Source organism: Notamacropus eugenii, chromosome 1, assembly GCF_028372415.1.
Source record: "Notamacropus eugenii isolate mMacEug1 chromosome 1, mMacEug1.pri_v2, whole genome shotgun sequence".
Classification (NCBI taxonomy): domain Eukaryota; kingdom Metazoa; phylum Chordata; class Mammalia; order Diprotodontia; family Macropodidae; genus Notamacropus; species Notamacropus eugenii.
In genome coordinates this window covers 418,830,925-418,850,524 of record NC_092872.1, presented here as the reverse complement: position 1 = coordinate 418,850,524, position 19,600 = coordinate 418,830,925, and the positions used below count along the sequence as shown (strand labels likewise).

Here is a 19,600-nt window from a genome sequence, read left to right as displayed (position 1 = left end):
AGTCCTCCAGCTCCTCTAAGCTATTTTCTCCTAACATTCCTTATCCTCTTAGTATCTTGAGGAAATTGAAGTGATCCATTAATCCCTCCTTCTCTTTTATTCCATATTTTAAAACTTCTTTACATCTTTACTCAGCCCCTTCCTCCTTACAGATTAATCTTCTTTCCAAAGTCAACCCTTCTATGTCTATTGTAGGTCCTCTCTTCTCCTCTCCTTTCTTCTGTGGAAGCTAATCCCATCAATCATTTGTTTCTTTAATCTTTTCCTATCCATTGGCTCCATACAAACTGCCCCAAACTACTTACAAAAGTGCTCAAAAAACCCTCACTTGACCCTGCCACCTCACTAATAAACTTTTCATCCCATGGCTTCCTTTTTCTTGCCACATGCATGGAAAGAATCATCTACACTTGCTGATTTTACTTGATCATCTATTCATTTGTTAGCCCTTGAAAAATGACTTCTAAGCCTGTCTCTTCTTATTTCTCCTCCAAACTTTCCTGTTACTTTTGAGAGCACTACAGTCCTCATTTCTAAGATTCTTACTCTTGGAGTAATCCTCTATTTCACCACATCCCCATCAGTTGCTGGGTCTTGCTGATTCTACTTCTATCATGTTCTTTGCATCAATAACATTCTTTCAACTCACTTGACCAGCACCCTAATTTTCTAGCCTTACTTCATACTCTTTTTTTATGCCTTTTATGTCCCATTCATAGCTTGTCTCTGAACTTGACTCTTTCATTTTTTGCCTCTGTATTTGCATAAGCCATCTCCTGTCTCTAGAGTGTACTTCGTTTATATTTATATTTTTTGGGATCCTTTTATTCCATTAAGACTCATCGTAGGTATCCTTATCTATCAAGTTTTTCTTGACCTCTTATACTGCATCCTAAGTTATTAAGTGTTTTTTTTCCTCTTTAGGTTTCCTTGTATACTTTATTTGTATGTCTTTTGTATCCCACTAGTAGGATGTAGGCTTTCTAAGAGCAAGGACTGTTTTTTGTTTTTTGTCTTTGCATCCCTAGAATAGTACATAATAGCAACATATAGTACATAGTCCATAACTTAATAAATGTTTATTGAATTGAATGAGGCAGCATGTTTTATGTGAAGAGTGAACTGGAATCAAGGGACTTGTATTCAAGTCCCAACTCTGATACTTATTAGCTGCTTGCCCCTTGGCAAGCCAATTCATCTGATCTTCAGTTTCCTCTTCTTCAGTAAAAGGGGGAATTATAATACTTATACTGCCTACCTCAGAGGGTTGTTATTAAAAATAACAATAACACTTACTTAACCTTGAAGTGCGCTGGAAATGTGCATTTTTGAGGATGGTTTTAAGTTATTACTTTCCTCTGAGAAAAACTAATGGATTCCAAATTTTTTTGTAGGATTAATAAGGATGAACAATCCTGCAGCTGTTATGATGTCCCAGGGTGGAAATGTATCTTCTTCCATGATAGCAGCTGGTGCTAACCCAGAGCTGCAGACCAGAGCACCCCGACCTGCTTCACAGTCAGGTAATGAACTCAAGTATAAAGTCCATTGTGAAGTTCAGGATGGCATCAGGTGGTAGCATGTAGTACTCTCCAACTCTTGGTTGTGCTGAGCTCCCCCTCACTTGTTTAGGTTAAGAGTGTGTTGAGAAGTGAAAAGGAAAAAATTAAGTCAAAATGAGTGGATCATAGATTCATACATTTAGAGTTAGAAGGAACCCTACAAGTCATTGAGTCTTTCCCATTCATTTTACAGATGAGACCCAGAAAGGATAAGTGCTTTGTTAGTCTGTTTATACTTGTATGTTTCTAGGGAAGGGAACATGTGGTATTTATCTTTTTGAACCATTGATTACATATTTTTAAGCCTTTGAATAGATATTGTAGTAGTTGATGGAATCTTGCAGCTCATCATTTCATAATTCAACATTTCTTTTTAAAATAATAAATTGTTATTTGTATCTATATCCCACTATATCCCTTCTCCCACCCCCTTACAAAAAGCTGTCTTACAATAAGGAATACAAAAGAGGAAACAAAAATTCAGCAAAATTAACCAACATATTGAAAAAGACATCATATATATGTTCCTTATTTATTGTCCCCTACTTCTGCAAAAAAGAGGAAGATGTACTTTTTTCTACCTTTTGTTTGAGGCCAAGTTTGTCAACAAATATTTCTTAAGTACCTATTATGTGTATTTTTTTTTCTTAATAACTTATTTCCTTAAAATGACACAAGGTACTTGGGGTAAAATGGGGGAAGACTTCTGAGTTATCTTTGGGAATTATCCCTTTAACAGATTCATAGAATGTAACACCTATAATGAATGAACAAGTATTTCTTAAGCATTTATTATGTGCAAAGCACATAGGGTACAGATAAAAAAGCAAAACAGTACCTTCTTTCAAGGTGCTCATATTCTTATAAGGGGATATAACACACATAGAAGGTTTGAACACACAGTCAGATGAAAAGGCCCCTGATCCTTAATTTTGCTTTAGCAGCAAAGCAGATGGTAATTAGCCATATCTATTTCTGATACTGAATCATTTGACAGTGCTTTGATAGGCTTTGGTGACAAGAACTTTCCCCATTTTCTGTATGTGCCTGCAGCACCTGTGGAAGCAGTTGCTGGGTCTTAAGTCCACAAGAGTTGATTTTCTGAGTGATAGCTGTGAGACTTGTGTTGGAAGCCTGGAAAATACTATTCCAATCACCACATTTTACAAAGGAGGAATCAGATACAAAAAGATTTAGATGCTTAACCATTTTTATCTGGGATTTTTTATCTTTTGCCTATGTAAGCATAATAGTAATTAGCTATTTTGAGAGAAATTTTTAGCTCATACAGTACAACAAAATTTGCAAAGCCTTTTCTTTATAACTACCCCCTGAAATAGAAAGTATTATTATTTTCATTTTTACAGAGAAAGAAACTGAGGCTCATAAAGGTAAAGTGACTTACCCATAGTCTCTAATGAATGTTGGAGCCAAAATTTGAACCTGGATTTTGTTCCTGAATCTAGTTCTCCTTTTATTATTCTGGGCTGCTTATTGTCTCATAATTTTTTTTTTGGTAATTATTAGATTATTTTATTTCCTTAATCTTGTCAAGCAAAAAGAATATTGTTTTTTCTATTTGAAGATCATGTATTTTCATAGAATCTCAGAGATGGAAGAAATATGGAAGGCTTTCTATTCCAATCCAATGTCCCAGTAATGACTAACAGGATACAAATTTTGAGCCGTTTTTCTCATAGTCTGGGTTAGATTTATTCTGTTTTACCTTAATTGATGTCTTTATTTGGTCCTTTTTGTAACCAGTAGTACAAATTCCCAGATAGCTGGTCAGAACTAGGCACGCAGATTGTAGCTGTGGAACATAGCAGAGATAATACAAGGATTGAACTTTGTTGTTATTTGCCTTTCCTTGTTGAAGAAGACCATGACATCAGGGAGGTGATACCCTGACATGCAAATGAATTGATTTAAGTGAGGAAGGGCTGTACAAAGTTACCAGCCTCACTTTCTCCTTCATAACCATCTGGGTCCAGTGGCAAGATATAGATCAGGATGACTGGAGATGGCCCCAGATATAGAAGGAAACTTTGGCCTTTTTAAGCTAAGGTCTTCAGCTGGTCTCAGTTTGACTGAAGCAATGCCCCTTCAGTGATTAAGGCTAGGTAAGAAATGTGGCAGAGAGTGGCCTTTTTACCTAGTGAAAAAAAATAATTCAGTCTGGGAGGGGAAGACCCTCTGGGTTTTTGGCCAAAATAGAAACAATTGCTATTTACATTCGCTCTGAGCCAATCTGGGCCCAAACACTGACCAAGTGGGGCTTGGTTTGGGACCTATTGTTGGCCAGTCTATGGGAACTTGAGTGATTGGTCTTGAGGTGTGGCTCTTAAGGTCAAACAAAAAGTTTCAGCTATGAAAATTTACATTCCTTTCCTCAAAGTACCTGCAGGTAAGGGTATGATCCTTATGTGGACAGAGGGAATGGAAAGAAAAAAAGAAAGAAGGAAGGAACGGAGGGAGGGAAGGAAGGAAAAAAAGAGCTGTATTGTCCAGTTGTCCAGTTCCCATTGGGTCTCTAGTGGAGCAGCTCCTACTTTCTACTCACACAGGTTGAACCTTGGTTTCATTATGGAACTGTGCTCCAATTCAGGGATGGGCCACGTGTTCTAGAGTCCAAACAGTAGAAACTTGCCTCTCACCCTACCCACATTGAGAATGAAAATAAAATCTCTGTTGCAAACTAATCAAGTGAAACTGATTTCCACATTGGCCATATTCTTATACACACATATAGATATGCATACATGTGTGTATGTCTTAACTTATTTCTCATTGAGGCTTGAGAAGCTAACAAAAAGCATTGACTTTAGATAGCATTGATCTTGTTTTCTTAGAAAATCTATTTATTCACCATTTCTTAAAGTTCTTCCCTTGTTTGACCATTTTTCTCTACAATAGTTCTTTGATGGCTAACCACTTCAAGTGCCTTAGTCTGTCTCAGCACCAACATGTTGTTTTCCATTGGACTTGTGATTTCATTGTTATAGGGAACTCCCAGTAAGGAAATTCCCTCTACCAGTGTAGTTTGGGACTTACTCTACCACTTACAGTCCATTGCTGGGGCACTGAGGTTAAGTGATTTGCCCATAGTCACACAATCATTATAAGTCAGAGGCAAAGCTTGAACTCTGGTCTTCTGATTCCAAGGCTAGATGATTGATTGCCCACAATGCTATGCTGCTTCTTACATGGGCACTTTGAAATCGAAACTTTTGATTCTTTTAAAGTTATATGAGTGGGCCTTTCCTTTAGGATTCCATTAATTTCTTTAGGCTTTGCAGAAGGCGTTTAGTATGTGAGTAGATAGGCACATTCTGATTTTCTTGCTCAGGTCATTTGATAGTGCATAATAGGTACTTATACTTTCTTTTTTACTGCTTTTATGTATAATTTCCATTGATATCAAATACATGCACACATGCTCAGTTTGCTTTACAACAGCCATCCTTTTGGTGCAGTTTTTAGTCCAGTCAAATAAACATTTATTAAGTGCTTGTTATGAGCCAGGCCCTGTGCTAAGCTTTGGGGACACAGAGAAAGGCAATAAGTAATCTTTGCCTTCGAGGAACTGATGTTCTAATGAGGGAGATAACATGCAGACAGCCAGGTACAAACAAAATATAAATAAGATAAATTGGAGTTAATCTAAGAGAGTAGGTACTGGCCTTAAAGTTGACCAGGAAAGTCTTCTTGCGGAAGGTCAGATTCTAGTTGAAATTTGAAGGAAACCAGGAGGCTGAGCATTCCAGGCATGGAAGCAAGCACCCTGTGAAAACACCTGAAGTCAGGAGATGGAGTTCCTTGTTTGAGGAACAATAAGCAGGCAGTGTCATTGGATTGTATAGTACATAGAAGGAAGTAAAGTGCAAGAAAACAGCAAAGGTAATAGACCAAGTTATGAAGGGCTTTAAAAAGACCTACACTTTAAGAAGATCACTTTGAAAGCTGAGTAGAGAATGGACTAGACTGGGAAGAGATTTATGGCATGGAGACCACCAGAAAGCTTATTTCAGTGGTCTAGACTTGAATTGATGAGGGACTTCATGAGTATGGTGGTAGGGTCAGAGGAGAGAAAGGAGCATATGTGAGAGATGTTTTGAAGACTGAGTAAACAGGACTTGGCAAAACGAATTAGTTATAGGAGATAATAGAAAGTGAGAATTAAGAATTACCCCTATCTTTTAAGCCTGGTTGACTAGGAGGGTGGTGTTGTCCTTGATAGTAAGAGAAAAGTTAGCAAGAGGTAAGGGTTTTTGAAGAAAGATAATGAGTTTAATTTTGGACATGTTGTTAGAGATGTCTCTGGAACAGGACATCCATTTCAGGATATACAATAGGCAGTTGGATTGGGGGTCAGGGCCCAATAAATTGATCTGAGAATCATCTGCAGAGATGATAATTGAATGAGTGAGACCTGTTGTATCATAAGAGAGCCTAGTATAGACTGAGGATCAGAAATCCTGCGATTGATTCCCTCCTTTGGCACTTAGTGTGTAACTATTGCCATGTCACTTCTCTTTTTCAGCCTCTTTAAAGTGGGGATAATAGTACTTACGCTACCTATAACAGAGTTATTTTGAGGAAAGTGTTTTGTAAGCCTTCAAATGTAAAGTGCTTTAGAAAAGTGAGCTACTGGGGCAACTAAGTGGTACAGTGAATAGAGCACCGTTTCTGAAATCAGGAGGACCTGAGTTCAAATCTTGCCTCAGACACTTGACACTTACTAGCTGTTTGACCTTGGGCAAGTCACTTAACTCGAATTGCCTTGCCTTCCCCCTTCCACAAAAAGAAAGAAAAGGAAAGTGAGCTATTACTTTTCAGTGGCATTAGGTGAATTATCCCTTTGTTGATTTTCTTTAAAACAGATTCAGTGGATCCACTCCTCTCTGGGCTTCCTCTACAGCAACAGAGTCATAGCTCAGGGTCTTTGGCTCCTCAACTCCACCAAATGCAGCCTGTACCAGTTAACAGACAAATAAATCCACCTAATTTTCAGCAGCTACAGCAGCAGCAGCAGCAGCAGCAGCAGCAACAACAACAGCAGATGCAACCTAGACCCCCACAGCAACATCAGCAGCAGCAGCCACAGGGAATTCGGCCTCCTTTTACTGCCCCCACTCAGGTGCCTGTGCCTCCTGGCTGGAACCAGTTGCCTTCTGGAGCTCTTCAGCCTCCACCAGCCCAGGGTGCTCTGGGTACATTGACAGCAAATCAAGGGTGGAAAAAAGCCGCCCTTCCTGGTCCTATGCAGCAGCAGCTTCAGACAAGGCCATCTCTAGCCACGGTACAAACTCCTTCCCACCCTCCACCTCCATATCCCTTTGGAAGCCAGCAAGCATCACAGTCCCACACAAATTTTCCTCCAATGAGCAACCCAGGTCAATTTACTGCGCCTCAAATGAAGAGCCTTCAAGGGGGACCTTCCCGGGTTCCTACCCCACTTCAGCAGCCTCACCTAACGAACAAGTCTCCTGCCTCCTCTCCCTCCTCCTTTCAGCAGGGATCTCCTGCATCATCTCCAACAGTTAACCAAACACAGCAGCAGATGGGACCAAGGCCACCTCAAAATAACCCTCTTTCCCAAGGATTTCAGCAACCTGTCACTTCTCCTGGTCGAAATCCTATGGTTCAACAAGGAAACGTGCCCCCCAACTTCATGGTGATGCAACAGCAAAATCAGGGTCCACAGGGTTTACATCCAGGTCTAGGAGGTGAGCTGGATTGAACATATTTTTGCCATTCTGTTTCTTAGAGAGAAAAATTGCTAGAACTTCATCTGGCTTTTTCAGTTGGCATGGGAAAAGCTATAATGTAAGGATCTAATTCATATCTTACACTGCATGATTAGTGTTGTCACATTAACTTAGCTACTTTGATGTGTCATATGATACCTTGGTAATTAAGCCAACCATCTTTGTGCAAATAAATACAGGTAATCAGGTTAGATGTGGTCATTTTGTTGTTTGAAATTCTTTGACTTGTCAGCTAAGAAAATGTGTCAAGAAAAGCACATTTTCGCTTCACAGTCTATGTATTGATTTAGTATGTTGTGGTCATTCAGTATTTTAAGTTGTGTTTGACTCTTTGTGACCCCATTTGGGGTTTTCTTGGCAAAGACACTGGGTATGCTTAGCAAAGATACAAGAATGGTTTGCCATTTTCTTCTCTAGAGATGAGGAAACTGAGGCAAACTGAGTTAAATGACTTGCCCAGGGTCACACAGCTAATAAGTGTCAGAGTCTGGATTTGAATTCAGGAAGATGAGTCTTTCTGATTCCAGGCCCGACTCTATTCACTACACCCCCCAGCTGCCCCTTTTAGTACATCAACTGCTGGTAAAATAGTAAAAGTGATTTTTTGATAAATTTGGTAAAACTTTGTTAAAGTGCAAAAGATAAGTTCAGAGCACATTGACTTTTACAGTATTATAATGCAGATAGCTGCTCCTTAGAGAGGGAGCTCCACTAGTTATACCTAAAGGAGATTTATTTATTAATTTTTAAGGTGTGTCTCGTATGAAGAAAAAGCAATGGAGCTTAATGTGTGAGAGGTAAAACGATTAATGTAAAACTTATCCATCTCCATGTTTATTATTGTTTATTGTTATTGATCATTTATGTAGTACACAAGAATGTGCTTGGAGCTTTTCAGTAAGACATAGAAAGCACGGTTACAATTACCATCTGATAAACATGCTCAGAAAAGAAAGTCACTTCCCCACCCCCAATATACTCCTTAAAGCTCTAGTAGAGCATAGTAAAGGCATGTTCTCATAGTTTCTGGTGAACTTGAGTTGCTCATCAATCTTTTCACTGGCTTGCAATTTATTTTATTGACATGGGCTATAGTTATGGCTTTAATATTTGCATCTCTTGGAGAAAAGGGCCCTACCAAATTCATGTTTTCCGGAAAAAAAATAATTTCAACCCCAAACTTCAGCCCCCCAAGCATTCTGGACATTCTGATACAGATCATCAGCCAGCTTTTATCTGGGTCTCACTCTACAGATTTGATTACTGTCTTTTCAGGAACCATCGGATGGTGCAAGAGGACTCACTATTAAACAGATGCATAATTGTATGCAAAAAAATGTCTTTTAAAGAGAAATGGGATTAAAAACATAGCACTTTTAAAGAGAGAAGCATGTTTAATAAAAGTAAATTGGAAAGAAGATTTTTGAGTGAAATGCCTTCCATTGAGTCCTTGATGGGTTCACCTAGATGATCTGATCACATCCAGTCCTATATTATTTACTCCCCTTCTAAATTAATTCTCAGACATCAGACCTTGTTATAAAAGAGAAGCAAGATTCGTATTATAATGATTCTTTGTATCATGACCATCAGAGGACGGAGCAGAGAACCTTAGGGTGGGTTCTATGTTAAACTGACATCATATCCTCATTTTGAAGCTTCTCTGCTACCCATTATAAGGAGACCAACACTATAATATTTAAGGGGGTAAGGAGGGATGGAGGAATATTGTAGAAGGAAATGTCATTTATCTCCTTAGATGGGATTGAAGCTATTTATTTATTTTTAACATCAGGACTCAACTATTGACCCTGATATGTTGCATATCAACCTGTTCTCATGCTTTTTTGCACATTTCAAGGTTTAGCATGTTCCCTTGTTTCAGATGCTCCTTTGGGGGTCTGTGCTGAGGAAATTCGGATTTTCCGGATTTGGTAGGCTACAGAACAGTGAGCACGTGAACCTAGCTGTGCCAGTGAGCTCTGGTCACCTCTAGGTAGCAAATTGCCCTCTTTTCCTTGGCATGTTCTGAGTATAAATTTTTAAAATATTTTTCTTTTCATTTTGACAATGCTTATGTGAGAGATTGTGTTGATTTTTTTAACCATCTTTTCTGAACTTAATATAAAGATATGGCCAGTGTGACTAAAAATCCCTAAGTAAGTGGACTCTTCATGCTGTTCATCCTTCCTTATTCATTCCAAACTTGAGCAGAAGTGCAAATTTGCTAGGTAACTGCCTTACTCATTGTTTTCTATTAAGGAATGCCTAAACGACTCCCACCTGGCTTCTCGACAGGACAGGCCAATCAGAATTTTATGCAAGGCCAAGTGCCTTCAACGGCCCCTGGAACCCCTGGGAACACAGGAGCCCCTCAGCTACAAGGCAACCAGAGTGTACAGCACACAGGTTTGTCTCTCTCTCTCCTGTGGCCAGGAGCCTTTCATCTTATTAATTTTATCTCTCTCTTATGCCAAATTTGAACAAAGAGTCTTGAGGCTGGTGGGGCAAATAAAACAAACACAATTATTGTCTTAAGATATATTAAGTATTGTCATGTGGAAGAGGGATTAAACTTATCTTCTTGTCCCCTAGAGGGTATGGCTTGTCCTAAGAGGTGGAAGTTAAAAGGAGACAAATTTCAGCTACCTGTAAGGAAAAACTGCTTAACAGAGGTATTCCCCAATTGTCTAGACTACCTCAGGTGTCCCTCTTGCTGGAGGTGTTTAGACAGAGGTCAGATAAACCACTTGTGCAGGATAGTAGAGAAGGAATTTATCCATTGAGATAGAGGTAAAACTAATTGAGCTTTATGGTTCCTTTTTAAATCACCTAGGATTGTGTGATGAATATACGTCCCAAAGAGTGTCAGTGAAATAGGCTGTTTGTCTTTTGGGAACAAATTCAGGAAGTTAGCACCTTTAGCCTGCAAATTAGGGAAGAGATTTCCAAGTAAGGACCTCAGGTTAAGGATTCTCTTCTTTGACTAGAACTTTAAACCTTCAGTAAAGTTTTCCTATAATTAAGATGTTTCTATGCTTATCCCTCACTTTAACCCTTTCTCAATTATAATAAGGAGAAATGGAATTTGTCCACATCTGGGTCAGGTTCACTGGCAGCCAGTGCACTTGAGAGGCTGGGTGTAATGCTACCATCAACAGCAGCTGACCATGTGTTATAGGAAGAGTGAGTAAAGCTAGATTGAAGATAGATGAAAATAAAGGTCAAGGAGATCTGTAATGGGATTTTTCTTCACAATCTATTTGAGAAGTGTTAAAACAGTCGTGTGGATAAACTATTTTATAAATCAGCAAATAAAATATACACTGTATGTTAACTTGACTCACACAGAGAGTAGCTTCTGGTTCCCTCTGTATTGGTCACAGAAGCAAGAAAACATCCTAGTGCAGTCAATCCCCGTAGTACAGTATACTTACGTGAAACATATTGAGAGAGGCTGAATCTCATTACTCCAGAAATGAGCCAAAAGGTGCTCAACAGCCCACATTTCATCTCTCTGATTATATATGTACCAAGTGACTTTTTCTGTTCCTTTCATACCCCTTTATGTCAAGGCATCATTTAAATTGGAACATTGGTGTGATGCCATCAAAAATATCTTGATTGTCCTGTGTTCTTACTTGGGGTTAATTTGATCATTTCGTCCTAGTTTTAATTACATATTATTGAAGAGTTAGAAAAGCCTTGTTTATAGCTGGTGAAAAGTCATATGACATCTTGAGAAGGAAAGGCAGTTTCTTTGACCTTTCTTATTGAATATGTAACAAATAGTATTTGCCCAGGTAGCTGAAGAGGAAAGTCCAGATGAACTTCCCAAGAAACCTTATAGGTCTTTCCAACTTCTTCAGAATTTGCTTGATAGAAAAGGAAGCATCTTCTCTTAAAGTCTCTGCACTTCCATCTTATATTTCCCCAGCTGCTCTTGAGGAAAAGTTTAGTTCACTGACCAAAAGTGTTTTTAATTTTCTTCATCTTACAGGTAGCAACAATCATCTTATTCAGTATTGACAATGAGATTATGTCCTCTTCCCTTTGTAATCTGAGAGAATGTAAGCTTGATTATCCAGCAAAAAAATTTGTATCATTGAGTTGCCAGGCAGGAGTGGGGAGAACTTGTTTACCTCTATCCCTGTTGTGCAGTAAGATCTCAATGTAGATGATTATACAGCGTCACACCTTTATGACCCAGAAAACCCACCAAAAGCACTCTCAAGTGTGTTGACAGGTAATGGTATTTAAATTGGTCGATCAGAATGGTGGGGAGTGGGGTATCTTTGTAGTTAAGGTAATTGGAATGTACTAATGCCAGTTGATTTATAAGAATTTCTTTCTAAAATCATGCATTTTCTTTTAAAGGTGGTCAAGGAACTGGTCCTCCCCAGAACCAGATGCAAGTATCACATGGGCCACCAAATATGATGCAGCCCAGTATGATGGGACTTCATAGCAATATAACCAGTCAACAAACTAGTAACAGCGGAGTTCCTCAGGTGAACATGGGCAGCATGCAAGGTCAGCCTCAGCAAGGACCCCCTTCTCAAATGATGAGCATGCATCAACAGATTGTGTCCTCCCAAGGACAGATGGTGAACTCTCAGACTCAAGGAGCCCTGAACCCTCAAAACCCAATGATCCTTTCTCGTGCCCAACTTATGCCACAAGGCCAAATGATGGTAACCCCTCAAAACCAAAACCTTGGGCCTTCACCGCAAAGAATGACCCCTCCCAAACAGATGATTCCCCAGCAGGGCCAGCAGATGATGGCACCACATAATCAAATGATGGGACCTCAAGGCCAGGTCTTGCTACAGCAGAACCCAATGATAGAACAAATAATGACCAATCAGATGCAAGGAAATAAGCAGCCATTTAATGGTCAGAACCAATCCAATGTTATGACGGGACCAGCTCAGATAATGAGAGGACCAACTCCAAACATGCAAGGAAATATGGTTCAGTTTACAGGACAGATGGCAGGACAAATGATGACCCAGCAAGGCCCCATGAACAGCAATCAATCTCAGGTTATGGGAATTCAGGGGCAGGTTCTAAGACCGCCAGGACCTGGCTCACACATGTCCCAGCAGCATAATGATGCCACTACCCCCACAAATAATGAAGTCAACATTTCCCAGATGATGCCTGATGTTTCCATGCAGCCATCAAACATGGTACCACCCCACATGCAGGCAATGCAAGGAAACAGCACCTCAGGGAACCACTTTTCAGGGCCTGGGATGTCTTTTAATGCACCCTTCAGTGGAGCACCAAATGGAAATCAGATCTCCTGTGGTCAGAATCCTGGTTTCCCTGTCAATAAAGACGTCACTCTAACAAGTCCTTTATTAGTGAATTTACTGCAAAGTGACATATCTGCAGGCCACTTTGGGGTGAACAATAAACAAAATAATACAAATGCAAATAAACCCAAGAAGAAGAAACCACCGAGGAAGAAGAAAAGTAATCAGCAAGGAGAACTTAAGTAGGTTGAAATGATCTTGCCTAAATGTTATTTGTTTGTTTCTGTATCAAGGGGGACTCTGTAATAGAAAGATCACTAGCCTAGGAGTGAAGAAAACTGAGTTCTAGTCCAAGCTCTGCCACCATCTTGTGTAATTTTTAGGTATGTCCTTTCTCTCTGGATCTTAGGGTTCTCTATACAATGAGGGGGTTGGAATAGATGATTTCTTCTTCAGCTTTAACATTTTATGATTCCACATTGTTTTATTTAGTCAGCCTTTTAGACATTGAAGTCACCTGCTAACTAGTAAAGACTAGTCCTAGGGAGCCCATGGCTCATCCCCCTTGGGAAGTCACCAAGGCCACTATATCAAAAAAAATAGATTTTCAGTTGCTGTTGACTATATTCTCAGCTTTAATTGTGGTTAGTGAACCAAAGTGGGTAAGTATGTTTTGAAAAACAACCTATGTGAGTGATAAAGCAAAACTTGCTTTTAAAGCCCCCTGCTGTTCACAGAAAATGGTTTTTTTGACAGGAGTCTTCATAGAATATTGGTTCTTAATCATTTCTAGAGGCTTGAAATCTGTGTTAAGAAGATTAGACACTTCAAATCAGGCCCCCTTTCCATCCCTGACAGATGGGTTTCTTTCATGTTCACAGAAGGCAGAATGATTAACAAATTCATTTATACTCTATTTCCAAAGGCTGAATGTCAGTTTGATTTGTTTTATGCCTTGACAATAAGTGTTTTCAAGGAAACTTTTAACTGTTTCTCTCTGCTTCAAAATGTAAGATAGAAATGTAATAGTTAGGATTTACTAAGACACTAATTGTTCCAATGAAGGCAGGAAAGGTTAATTCGAATATGTAATTAGAATTGACAGTACAAATATAAACAGGACCCTAATTAATGAATGCCTAATTGGTCCTCCTTATGTCTGGTCTGGGCTTTAGCCTAATATACACTGTAACAAAAATATGTGATAGATACTAGGCTATAGAGCAAAGGCTTTGCTATTACAGATTTCCCCCTGTGATAACTGCAGCTAAATTAAAAATATAAAATCTGATAAACCGCTTTTCACTTGTATTTTAAAAGACTCATTTTGTGGTTGAGATCTGGCAAAAATTAATTTGTCAGATGAACTTCCTCAGAAGGTTCATTGGATTCCACTTCGGTTCTGTGTATTGGTTGAATTAGATGATTACTGAAGTCCCTTTCAACTTTTCATTGTGTGATTATATGTTTTTATTTATTCATCTGGGACAAGAACCATACTGTTTGAAAATTACCCGTTGGTAAAGTTAAAAGTAAACATTTAGTGCCTAGCTTCAACGCTAATCTTACACAGGGCTGTTATACTTCTTCAAGATGAATGAGCAAAGAAAAGAGCAAAGTAATATTCATTGCAGGATTCAATCTAAAGTAGACAACATCTGTTTTATGTACAATAAGTATACTTGGAAGGATCTGTGATTTCATTAACATAGGTACTCCCAACACTGATGCAGATTAGAATCTGTTAATGATTGAATCTGTTAAAGAGTTCTCTTGGCAAAGAAGAAATATCTGGTGGTGCCCTACACACCAGACTGGACTTATTCTTAGGTGACAGAAACATAATTTGTTGCTTAGTCTTTACTCAAATTTGATTTGCTTGTAGGCTTAACCAAAGTTTTTACTCTTTTAGCCTTTTCTTTGAAAACTCAAAACCTCTTATACACTATAATGAGACCTTTAAAGAAGACAATAAACCACCAAACACCTTGCATCAGGTTGAAAAAGATCAGATTAGTTGAATGGCCTGTTAGTTTTACAAAGAGAAGTTTTCCCAAGTATATTTCCCTGCTGAAGTTATGTTCTTTTTATCCCAAGATGGATATATTTATTGAGATTTACTTAGACTAAAAGAGTGGCTATAGAGTAGCTCTGTATTTCAAAGACTCTTTAAGAAATACAGCATGCAATTAGCATATAAACCCCTTCCGGCTTTAAATAAGTTTTACAGGTGATTTCATTGGTTTCTCTAAGCCATAAGGATGTTTTGAATCAGACACCCTAAAAACTCAGTATTTTGTATGGTGCAAAGGGTCATTTTGTGAAGGGTAAGTCTGGCAGGACATTAGTCTGTCATTTCCAGAACAGTAGAAATGTCTGTTAGCATTGCACTTCTTTAAGGGTAGTCTGGGCTCTGCAGCTTTTTGAGCTTTCCTGAGTTGGCTATGTGAATGTGGACCAGCCACTTAACCTCTTAGTTCCCCAAGGTAAATCTTAAAGACTGAATTGTAGAAGAGCTGCTGATCTGTATTAATAAGAAGAAGGAGTTTTACTCAGAGGACAGGTTATCAGCAATTTATAGACATGGTTTTTGTTGTTACTTGTGTAACTTTGTTTTGTGCAAATTTGCTGAGTTTCTAAAAGGTCTCAGAATGTTATATACTAACATATCTGTGTTTAGAATAAGAATTCAGTAAGACTTGGCTAGGCTTGACATTTTTTCTCACAGGAAAAAGGGCAAGACTTTCTATTAATGAAATCCCACAGTATATATTCTCTTGTTCTTAAGACAGATGTGTGCAGTTGCGATCTTTAACACTGTAAGTTCTTTGACTGTTTTCCATTATTTTAATCATTTAACTAATACAGACCATAAATTAAATGTTAGAGTTGATGCAGAGGATTTAACATTCTCCCACTACTTGTCTTTTCTACCCTGGCTGTCTAAACTTTGCGTGTTTGGTACAGAAGTTAGGGGTGGAGGAAATAAGATGTAGGAACTTTCTTTCCTAAAAAGGTTGTATGACCTGAGTCAAAACACTTAAGTTTTCTAGGCCTTTTTCCTAAAAAGGTATATAGGGTTGAGATCACTTTTTTCTTTTTTTTTTGCTTCAGCTTTTTTTTTTTTCCTTGCAGTTCAGGGACTTGCTGGAGGGGAAAAGTATGTGTTTTTCCCAACCTCTGACCTCAGTTACGTAGATTTTGCTATATTAAAAATAGGGCAGATCTCTGGGGTGACCTTTATGGGCCCTTCTAGCATTTCATTTGTTTTTGTACTTTTAAATGTGGTAGATGACAACACCTGGATGGTTTACTTCACATACAGGTAAAATCAAATGCTTTTTGAGTCAGAGAATCTAGAAGTGTTTTGATTTCTGAAATAGGAAATAGTGATTCAACCTCACTCCTGACAACACTGTTCTCTCTCATTTGTGCAGATGTGTTTTTGAAAAATTGTGTAAAAATCAAGTTTTGTGAAGTTTTAATACAAAAACACTAGGAGAGTTCATAATTTAAAGATTATTCTGATTTGTTAATGATCATAAATCCCTAAGTTTTGTATATTTTCATACATTGAATGAGTGACAGAACAAGGCATAATTCCTTTGTTTTCTTTGCCAAGACAGATGATCTTTTGACCGGGAAAAATAGGTCACAAATGTTTAATGAGGAATTAGAACCTAAGATAAATAAGGAGATAGTGAAAGAATACCGAGGTCCCCTCATCAAACCTAGCCAGATTGCTTCTCAGAATTCTGCAAAAACTGGCAGATTTGATTACTGAGACACTGTTAGTAATTTTTTCTTTTTTTTCTAGTTTTTATTTTTACTAATAAATTTTGTTTTGACATTATACAAAACACCAGTATTCTCACAGTTGAATGCCCCACAAGTACAATCCCTCAAAGCAGTTAAGCTTAATTGTAACTGAAAATAAATATATCTTTACACATTAGTGGTTCTTCAGTTTGTTTTAAAAAAGGATGGGTATACACTTTGTAAGTTAAACTCAGTAATGGTGAAAGTTTTAATTTGAATTTTGTTGCCATTTAAAGTTGTCTTCATTTAAATATCTGTAGTAATTTTCATGTTTCTGTTTTGCTGACTCCACATCATTTCATATAGGTTTTCTCATAGTCCTTTGGACTTTTCATAGTGCTCTCATGGAGCAGTAATATTTCACTACATTCATATACCACAGTTTTTTCAGTCATTCTCCAGTTCAATGGGCACTCAGTTTTACTTCTAACTTTATTGTTATTACAAATAATGTTTCTAGGGATATTTCTAAGCATATATTTCTTTTCTTGTTAGTAACTTCTTTGGGGTATGAACTCAAGAATGGCATCACTTGGTCAAAGAACATAGATGGTTTTGTAAATTTTCTTGCTTATTTCAAATTGTTTTTCAAAATAGTTGAAATAAGTCAATTTCCTTACCAGTGAGTGTGCCTGTTTTCCTACATTCCCATCAACATTGATTATTTTCCAACTTTTATTTTCTTAGCCAATTTGATAAGTGATATCTCAGAGTTGCTTTGGTTTTTATTTCTCTTATTGATTTTGAGCTCTTTTTAAGATAGTTCTTGGTAGTTTGCATTTTTAAAAACTATTTGTTCATATCCTTTGATCACTTACCTATTTGGAATTGATTCCCAGTGGGGTTTGAATGTCGTACTTGAATTAGAAATATTTCATGAAAAGTTTTTTTTTCAGTCCTTATCATAGGATATCTATATTTCAACGCTGCATTTAACAAAACTTCTCATTGCATCTTTATGGATAAGATGGAGAGAAGTGGTGTAGTTGATTGTCCAGTTAGATGGATTCATGCCTGTAGTGGAAAGGCCCAGGTATCTGTCTTTGACCTGGTGCTTTTCAGTACGTTTATCAAACTTTCAGGTAACACATGCCTATAAAACTGAGGGGATGGGAGTGGAAACTGCTAAAATGTTAGGTAAAAATCAGACTCCAAAGAGATCTTAGCAGGATAGCATAATGAGCCAAATTTAATAAGATCAAATGTATAGGGATAAACAGAATACTATGGAGGCATAGTGTCCAGAAGAAGAAAGGTAACAGTTCTACATGGACTCTGTCCTGGTCAGACCATGCCTGAAGTATTGTGTTCAGTTCTGAGAATCATATTTTAGGAAACCTGTTGCCAACAGGAACTTAATAAATGCTTATTGACTGATATCCAGATGAAATTGATCAGGATGGTAAGGGGACTGGAGACCACACTTACTTATATGAGATAGCACCTCAGAATATAAGAATTAATTGGTGGAATTAGTCATGTTTAACCAGAAAAAGAGAAAGGGGGATATATATGATAGCTACCTTCAGTTATTTGAAAGATTGTCATCTGAACGACAGATTAAACCTGTTTTATTTAGTCTCCTAAAGGCAGATCTAGGAGCAAATTCACAGAATTTCCATCAGAAGGGACATTTATACTTGAACGAGAATACACTGTAGCATCCTTAACAAGTAGTTATCTTGCTTTCTCTTGATGATCTTTAGCGAAGAAAAATCCACTACCCCTCAATGCAGTTCATTCCACTTTTCAACATCTCAAATTTCTAGGAGGCTTTTAATTGCTTAAAATCTACATTTTCCTTTCTGCAACTTTAAATTATTTCTTCTATAGCAGTCTAGTGACCCTTTCAACAAAGAAAGTGAGGTTAATCTGGAATAATTAATTCTGGATGAAACCATACTGATTCTTGGTGATTAGTGCTTCTCTTTCTTTAAAAAAAAATCTGTTGGTCTCTTTTGTTTCCAAATATTTTCTGTAGGGAAGAAGGGGAGTTCAACAAAACTAAACAACACAGCATTGCTTCCCTTTCTAAATGTTCTTTAATTAGCCTTTTAATAATATATTCTAGCATTTTTCTCAATCCTCAGTTTATTGGCCTATAGTTTGGAGAAGTTACTTTTCCCTTTTTGGAAAATCAGAACAAATTCACATGCTGCTGTAGTTCCTAGTTCACCTCTTCCATTCTCTATAATTTTTGAAAAGTCATTGATAGGAAACTAGAATGTAATTTGTCTGGTCTTCAGAACTTTAATTCACTGAGGGCAGTTAAATGTTAAATCTCTTACTATTACCTCACTTGAATTTCATTTTCCTTTTAGCCATTAAAAAAAGAAAATTGATCTTCAGCCATAGTCTCAGAAGGAATTTATTATCTTGAATTCCAGCTTCATATATACTTTATTTTCTGTAAAAATGTCTATTAATGAGGTAATTTTTTTGGTACCATCATTCCTTTTCTTTTTTGAGAGGGTTATTATTCTCTTCCCAATAGTTTGAATGTTAAAGACTGAAATGCATAGTTAATTATTTGCTACTGTCATATTTTTATATTCTTGCTCTCTATCCTTCAGTCCTCAGGGAGGTATACCTCTTCTCAGCATCTGGAAGCTGACTCCATTAATATATTACACACTACTATTGGGATCATCCTTAGTCAGTCAGTGACTGGCAGGCAGCTCCCTAAAATAATCTAGTCATGGAGTTACAGTAGGGTATAGTGATAAAACTCTGAGATGGAGAGTTAGGACTTCTAGTACCAGTCTTTCCCCTGATTTATTGTGTGACCTTGGGCAAGTTCCTTCTTCTATTTGGTCCTCATTTTGCGTTTGGATTGTGCAGTCTTTGAGGTTCCCTTCAGTCCGTTATTATCATCATTTTATGATAAACTAGACTGTCCCATAGTCATAGAGTTAGTAAATGTCAGCTAGACTTTTTGGTTATAGTTTTCCCATTGTAACTTCCTCTCCCACTCCACTCCCCCCCTTCCCCTTTTAAGTATTTATTGAATTGTTTGGAGCCACTGTTGAGGAATTGCTTACTCAATAAACAAGTACTGGGCCCCTTGGTTACATTTTTTTCAGCTTCTGAGATTATGGTGTTGTAGATGTTTATATTTAAGAGTCAGCACCTTCAAACCCATTTTTGTCATATGCTGATAGGCCAGAACTTCTTTGAAGTCTTGAAC

The 19,600-nt window shown here is 37.8% G+C and overlaps 1 protein-coding gene across 5 annotated transcripts in view; it reads left to right on the top strand.

Annotated features, from left to right (window-relative positions):
• Window positions 1-19,600, top strand: part of NCOA6 (nuclear receptor coactivator 6) — a 67,136-nt gene that overhangs the window by 29,423 nt on the left and 18,113 nt on the right. For 4 of the 5 annotated variants that reach the window (XM_072631321.1, XM_072631319.1, XM_072631317.1 and 1 more), the window contains exons 6-9: window positions 1,395-1,523; window positions 6,446-7,291; window positions 9,596-9,742; window positions 11,711-12,836. In XM_072631321.1, coding sequence (XP_072487422.1) covers window positions 1,395-1,523; window positions 6,446-7,291; window positions 9,596-9,742; window positions 11,711-12,836 — 2,248 coding nt within the window. The remainder of the gene's footprint in view (window positions 1-1,394; window positions 1,524-6,445; window positions 7,292-9,595; window positions 9,743-11,710; window positions 12,837-19,600) is intronic. The other variant, XM_072631318.1, reaches the window with a different exon arrangement.